Source organism: Gracilinanus agilis, unplaced genomic scaffold, assembly GCF_016433145.1.
Source record: "Gracilinanus agilis isolate LMUSP501 unplaced genomic scaffold, AgileGrace unplaced_scaffold31386, whole genome shotgun sequence".
Classification (NCBI taxonomy): Eukaryota; Metazoa; Chordata; class Mammalia; order Didelphimorphia; family Didelphidae; genus Gracilinanus; species Gracilinanus agilis.
Window position 1 is genome coordinate 1 of NW_025364008.1, and position 6,872 is coordinate 6,872.

Consider the following 6,872-nt stretch of genomic DNA (forward strand, 5'->3'; position numbering starts at 1 on the left):
AAGGAAGGAAGGAAGGAAGGAAGGAAGGAAGGAAGGAAAGAAAGAAGGAAGGAAGGAAAAAAGGATGGGAAAAAGGAAGGAAGGAAGGAACAACGGAAGGAAGAAAAAGAAGTAAATGAAGAGAGAGAAAGAGAGAGAGACAGAGAGAGAGACAGAGAGGAAGGGAGGGGGAGAGGAAGGAAATGACAAAACTAACCAAATAAATGCCATTTTCCTCTATTGGTTTTCTCCAATTTATCCAACATATAGCTTGTTTGGACATAGTGTCTGCTTATCTCCACCATTAGGAGCTTCTTGAGAATGAGGATTATCTTTCCCTTACTTTCTTTTCATTGCTTATCAAAGTGCCCTGCACACAACAGGAGCTTAATAAATGCTTACTGACTTAAACTACTTGTTACTGTTGATTTCATCAGGATCGCTGCTACCTTTGTCTGATGGGAGCACTGCAGCTTGACCTGGGTGGAGCTCCAGCTGGACCTGCTGGCACTGGTAAAACGGAGACCACAAAAGATCTCGCCAAAGCACTGGCCATCCAGTGTGTGGTGTTTAACTGTTCAGATGGTTTGGACTATAAGGTAGAGGGTCCACATAGGAATACTATTATTAAATATTGTTCTTTTGTATTCATGCCAAGTGACTTTATAAAACTGGAATGGGAATAGAGCAGACTACTAAGTACCATGGTGGATTGAGCTGGGTGGACTGAGCCTGGGGGGACAATTGGAAGAAACTCCAGTTAGCTCACAATAGCTCACTAGGTCCAGCTTTCCATCCCCAGTGACAGCAGAGTTCTTGTCACAACTGGTATCTACTAGGATGAATTTTATTTTTGCAAAATCATTCTCTAATCTTAAATATCATCTTAGAAAACAGTGACCTTACAGTATTCAGCTAAGGGAACAAAAAAAGTTGAAACTGATGAGGACCAAGATGTAAAAAACAGCATTATATGACCTGGCCTCTCACAGTGTTTCAATAACCTACTTGTTGCAGTTTCATGGTTCCTAGAAAAGGATAAAATTTGTGGTGTAAAGATAAAGGGCAAATATAAGCAGGACAGCATCCTGTAGACATTCCTGTTTGTCTTTAAAAATCCATAATTATAGGGCTACTAGATGGCTCAGTAGATTGAGAGCCAGACCTAAAAATGGGAGTTCCTAAGTTCAAATCTAGCTTCATACATTTCCTAGCTGTGTGACCCTGGGCAAGTGACCATCTACCCTTGCACATAAACTCAGGACCACCTTTCTGGTTTCCTGCCCATCTTGCAATTTGATTTTTATGTCTCTGAGGCTCACATGCTTCAGAGAGAAAAGAAAATCTTGGAATAGTTGCCTTCTGTTTTCTCTTATCACTGATGCCCTCTAGCAACTCTAATAATTGAGGGCTGGCTGGAGTACCTTTCCTTAGCAACAGTGGATACCCCTCAAAAGTCAATAGATGATGTAATGGGACAATATGAGGATTTACTGGGAAATTTCTCATTCATAAGATAAGTTGGCTACTAAGGTAGCTAATTTTGCTTAGCTACTGTTCTAAATTCTATCATTCCATGATAAGTGAAGTATGCTTCTCATATCTTTGAAAGAAGACTTTCTAAAACTTGCTTTTTAAATGTCTAAAAATGCTGGTTATGGTTTTATTTTTAAATGCCAAACCACCCACATGAGAACCCCATGTAACTCCCCATTGACTCTAGAATAAAATCACATTCCTTACCTCAGCAATTAAAGCCCTTCATAATCTGGCATTGGCCTTCCTTTCCAGATTTACTTCCTCTTACCACCCTTCACATATTTCTTGTGGTAAGCCAATGGACCAACTCATTCTTTCCCAGACTCAATATCCCTTCATGCCTTCATAGAGACTGTCCTGCAGGTCTGACACATGCTCCCCTTGTATCTCTGCCTCTTAAATTCTTTAACTTCCTGCAAAGTTCAACTGAGGTGCCGGCTCCTAGAAGAAAAACCTTTCTTGATTTCTCTTTTGAGAATAATCTCTTTCCAAGCTACAATCCTATCCTTGCTTTTGCTGCTAACATATGCCCTCCTCACATCATCTTTTATTTACTTTTCATTATAAACATTTCATCCCCTCTCCAGTGAAATGTAAGGCTGGCTCCTTGAGATCAAGGACTGATTTTCTTTTGTTCTTTTTTCTCTCTCTCTCTGTTTCCCCAGTGTCTAGCCCTATGCCTTGTATATAATGAGTCCTTAAGAAATATTTTTTAAAGAAAGGAGGAAATGAAAGTGTTTATAGACAATAGAGATGTCACCAAAACATAGGGAAGGACTGAAGATATTTGAGAGTAGGAATGATAAGAAGAGTTATTTGCTGGAGAAGAAGGGTTTGAATAGGGTTAAGGGTTTGGGTCGAGGGGATTTCTTTGGGAAGAAAAAGAAGCAGTTCTTTGTGTGAGACAGTAGTGAAGACATAATTAGTGGGAAAAGGCAATCTGACTCCTGTGGGATGAGGGAGAAGAAAGAAGAGGGAACTTTCATTGAATGGTCTCAATTTTTTTTCAGGCTTATATGAGACAGAGTCCTCAGTTAAGAAGGTGGGGGAAGCTTGAGGAGAGATTCTTTTCAATGGAATTGAATTGAATTTATATGGATAGAAAGTGTAATCGTTTTTGATGCAGAGTAATTTGACTCTAGCCACCACCAAGAGAATGGACATTGATGAATCATTTAGCCTTGTTTTAAAAACTGCAGCAAAGGTTATATACTATGTTCATACTTATTTGGGAGATATTCAGCAGTAACAGCTTGAATTTTATGTGAGGATAAAGTCTCATGGAGCAGGGAGAGGGGATCAAGGGACTCTTTCATAATAGTCACAAGAGTAGATTACTGCCGTTACTGCAGTTCATTCCCACTTGGAAGTTCCTTGAGGCATCTTAAGGTCAACAGGTCCAAAATTGAACTCATTCTCTCCTTCCATACTAAATCTTCCTCTCCTCCTATTGTTGTTCAGTCATTTTAATCATGTCCAACTCTTTATGACCCTATTTGGAATTTTCTTGGCAGAGTTACAGAAGTGATTTGTCATTTCCTTATCCACCTCAATTTACAGTTGAAGAAACTGGAGGGAACTGGTTTTAGTGACTTGCCAGTAAGTGTCTGAGGCTGGATTTGAACTCAAGAAGATGAGTCTTTCTAACTCCAGTCTGTCGTTCTATCCACTGTACCTCCCCTATCCTTCTACCTTCTCTATTTCTGTCAAGGATACCACCAGTCACTCAGATCACAACCTGGAAATTATCTTAGTTTCTGTGCTTTCACACTTTTCCTCTACCATAACCAACCAGTTCCCAAGTCTTTTTCATTCTATTTCATGGCATTTCCCACATTTATCCCTTTCTTTCCACTAAGACAATAACCACCCTAATGGAGGCCCTTCTCATGCTTCAGTAGAATCTCCTAAATTTTCAGCCTAAGCTTGTTAGCTTTGCAATTCTAAGATTTTCCAAATGTCCAAAATATAGCAGGCAGTCAATCAACTCACATTCAACCAAACAACCAATCAATTAACAAACATTTATTAAGTGCCTACTATGTGCTAGGCACTCTGCTAAGTACTGGGCTTACACAATGGGTCAATAATTCTTCTGTATTAACCATATATAGTAACCCCTAAGGATGCTATTCTTTGACTAGTAATTATTTCTTGAGTTATCCCCTATCTTAAAAGCATCCATTCTACAGAGTTACGATTATGGGACTCTTAGAAAAGGTCTTAGAGAAGACTTCTGAGGTTATATAGCCCTTCTGTAACAGTTTAGATCAGTGGTTCTTCACTCTACAACCTCAATTCTATGATTCTGTATTGCTTCGGTCCAGATTTCAGAGACAATCCTCAAACAGTGGGTGATCTGACAAAATTTGAGCAGCTGATTTCCCTCCCATCCTAATGCTTCTGTCCCCAGGCTGTTTTCTTTCTTATTGTTGGTACTGTTTATTTTATCCTTCTGGTACTGAAGGAGAGAGTGGAAAAGTAGGGGCAAGGGAATAAAGGGGTGATTGAAAGATACCTTCTCCAAGTCAACTCTTTACACAGATTGTCCAAAGCCACTCTATCAGATATCCAACCAAGGCTGCACTTGTCAATAAAAACCTAAATGATCTTTGGCTTCCCTCTGAGGTAGCTAGGTAGAACACTGGAACTAAAACTCCTACTGCGGTCAAGAAGATGTTTATATAAAGGAATGAAAAGTAGGCAGGAACCTAAAAATTAGATTATGACTACTGTTTTTAAGAGATGTCTATCTCATTTCAAGAATCAACTATTTCTCTTTTTTAAAACTCTTACTTTCCATCTTAGAATCAATGCTAAGTATTGGTTCCAAGAGACGAGTGGTAAAGGCTAGGCAGTTGGAGTTGAGTGACTTGCCCAGTGCCACACAACTTGAAAGTATCTGAAGTCACATCTGAACCCAGGACCTCTAGGCTCTAGATCTGGCTTGCTATCCACCTAGCTAGCTACCTCGCTGCTCTGAACCTACTATTTATTACCTGCAGAGCCCAACTTCTTCATCACTTTGATGAAGAAATCATTAACATTCTGCAAATTTGGAACAGGCCACTCTGAGTGAAATTGTCCTCTTGGTTCCAGATGATGGGGAGATTCTTCAGTGGTTTGGCTCAGTCGGGAGCCTGGTGCTGTTTTGATGAATTCAACCGGATTGATATAGAGGTTCTGTCTGTGATTGCTCAGCAACTGATTACAATCAGAAATGCCAAAGCTGCAAAGGTAAGATGCTAGGAGGTTGCCAGATGGGGACAAAATTATAACCCTCCCTGCAATATGTTTTTGATTGATGTAAGACAGCCAGGCAGGCCATTTTTACATAGTGAGCACTAATTTGGTGTTTGCCTGATGAACATCTCTGAGTACCATGAGAGGCAAGGGGTGGGGGACAATCATTGATAGTCCCCATTACCAAATTTCCAGCCAATCATATGGTTCTACCTCAACTGTATAACCAGTCCTTTTATACATAGTCCCATGATATCATCAACTGTTATGAGCAACCGGGGGGCCTAGGCAGATGCTGATGATGGAATAGGAATAGGGTGAGACCTTAACCACGGCTGAATGTGAGTTTAGATTAGCTCCCACACCAGCAGGGTTAGGTATCCTTTAAGCCCAAGATTCTCTGCCAAAACCCCAGGGCCTTAGAGCCAATCCAGCCAGGCAGTTTTGAAATGTTTCCAAGAAGTAGACTATGACTTCCTGAAACCTTAAATTGATGGATAAACCTGCCTTGGAAAGGCTAGGCCAGCTAATGATGTTAACCAGATCTGACTTCCAATGACTATTTGCTGTTGGTAAGGTAAGCAATGGCTTCAAGAACGTTTAGGCTTTAGGGTTTAAACAGGGTTTATTTAAAACCAAACTGAGGGTAGGTAAAAGGAATAGGAAGGTGGGTGAAGGGAAACCCTAAAGATCTTGCCTAATATTTGATGTTAAATAAATAGTGAAACACTAGTTGTTGTTCCTAGGTGCGGAGTAAGAGAAAGCCTTGAGGCACTTCCCCACTCTGTTGCTTTAAAGCTGACCCCAGAGGCTGTCAGACTCCTAGGTCAGTCAGATGCTGTTGTTCCTGATTGTAGCTGTTGACACTAGCTTGAAATACAAGGTTGTTGTCTATGCCAATGAAGTATTGAATTTGGCTAGCAATGGAGATTGTCCCTGCCTGCCTAACCAAAACTCCCAAACCACCCAGAACCTCCTCCTCCCTAACCCTCGAGATGAAAGAGAGAAGTGAAATCCCCAGCAGTTTGTGGACCCCCTTTTATACCCTGTCCTTAACTGTCACCCTAGCACATGCCCTGGGTGCTCTGCCAGGTTCTGTGTTCCAAAGTGGCAACTGCTAACTTGCACCCAGAGAGAAATGGCTACCCATTTCTGCATATTATGTGTACTACCCTGTTCTGTTCTTTGTTCTCTATTCCTCAAAAACCTATAAAAGGGGATTTCTCCTTTTGCTTGGGGTATTTGGTATGAATTTTCAAACAAGACACTTGCCCATTTATTGACAGATAGCATGCCCCTGCTAATAAATAATCTTGCTTAGAGATCTGCTTTTGTTTACCCTTTTGTTCAAATTCAATTGAAACAGATGCCTATTGGCTTCTTTCTTTTTTTTAACCCCTAGTTTCTGTCTTAGAATTGATACTCAGTATGAATTCCAAGGCAGAAGAGCAATAAGGGCTAAGCAAAGTGACTTGCCCAGTGTCACACAGCTAGAAAGTATCTGAGGTCAGATCTGAATCCAGAACCTCTTGCCTCTAGGCCTGCTTCTCTATCCACTGAGCCATCTAGCTGCACCAAACCTACTGAATTCTAACCTGAGACATCCTAAGGAAAAAGGGATGGTAAAGCTCTGTATTAAAGCTTCCTAACATTATAGGAAGATTTTCCAAAGCCTGATGGAAAAATATTAATAGAGTTCTCTATTTCTTTTAAACAGCTCTCTCGATTTATGTTTGAGGGACGTGAAATAAAGTTGGTTATGACCTGTGTGGCATTTATCACCATGAATCCTGGCTATGCTGGACGAACTGAATTACCTGATAATTTGAAAGCTCTCTTTAGACCAATTGCTATGATGGTTCCAAATTATGCCTTGATTGCTGAGGTAAAAGTCACATTATGATCACTAGACTTTTGAACACAAAGAATTGAAATAAGTATTTAAGCATGTCTTTTTATTTATCTTATTTGCTATTTGAGCCTTTCTGGGCAATATGTTTCTACCTTGGTGAAGGCTACTATATTAATGTGTGTAGTTAAAAGCAAATGTAGACATTACTCAAGTTACAGTTTTACAACTGCTTCATCAACATTTTTCAGCTTCTCCAAAG

General features: G+C 40.2%; 1 protein-coding gene across 1 annotated transcript; it reads left to right on the forward strand.

Moving 5' to 3' along the window:
• Positions 1-416: 416 nt before the first annotated feature.
• LOC123254737 (dynein axonemal heavy chain 6-like) lies at positions 417-6,646 on the forward strand (the record flags this gene model as incomplete). Its single annotated transcript, XM_044683682.1, has 3 exons — positions 417-578; positions 4,618-4,755; positions 6,479-6,646. Coding segments are annotated over 3 exons (468 nt in total), but the record flags the coding sequence as incomplete, so codon positions are not given.
• Between the last annotated feature and the right edge of the window lie 226 nt (positions 6,647-6,872).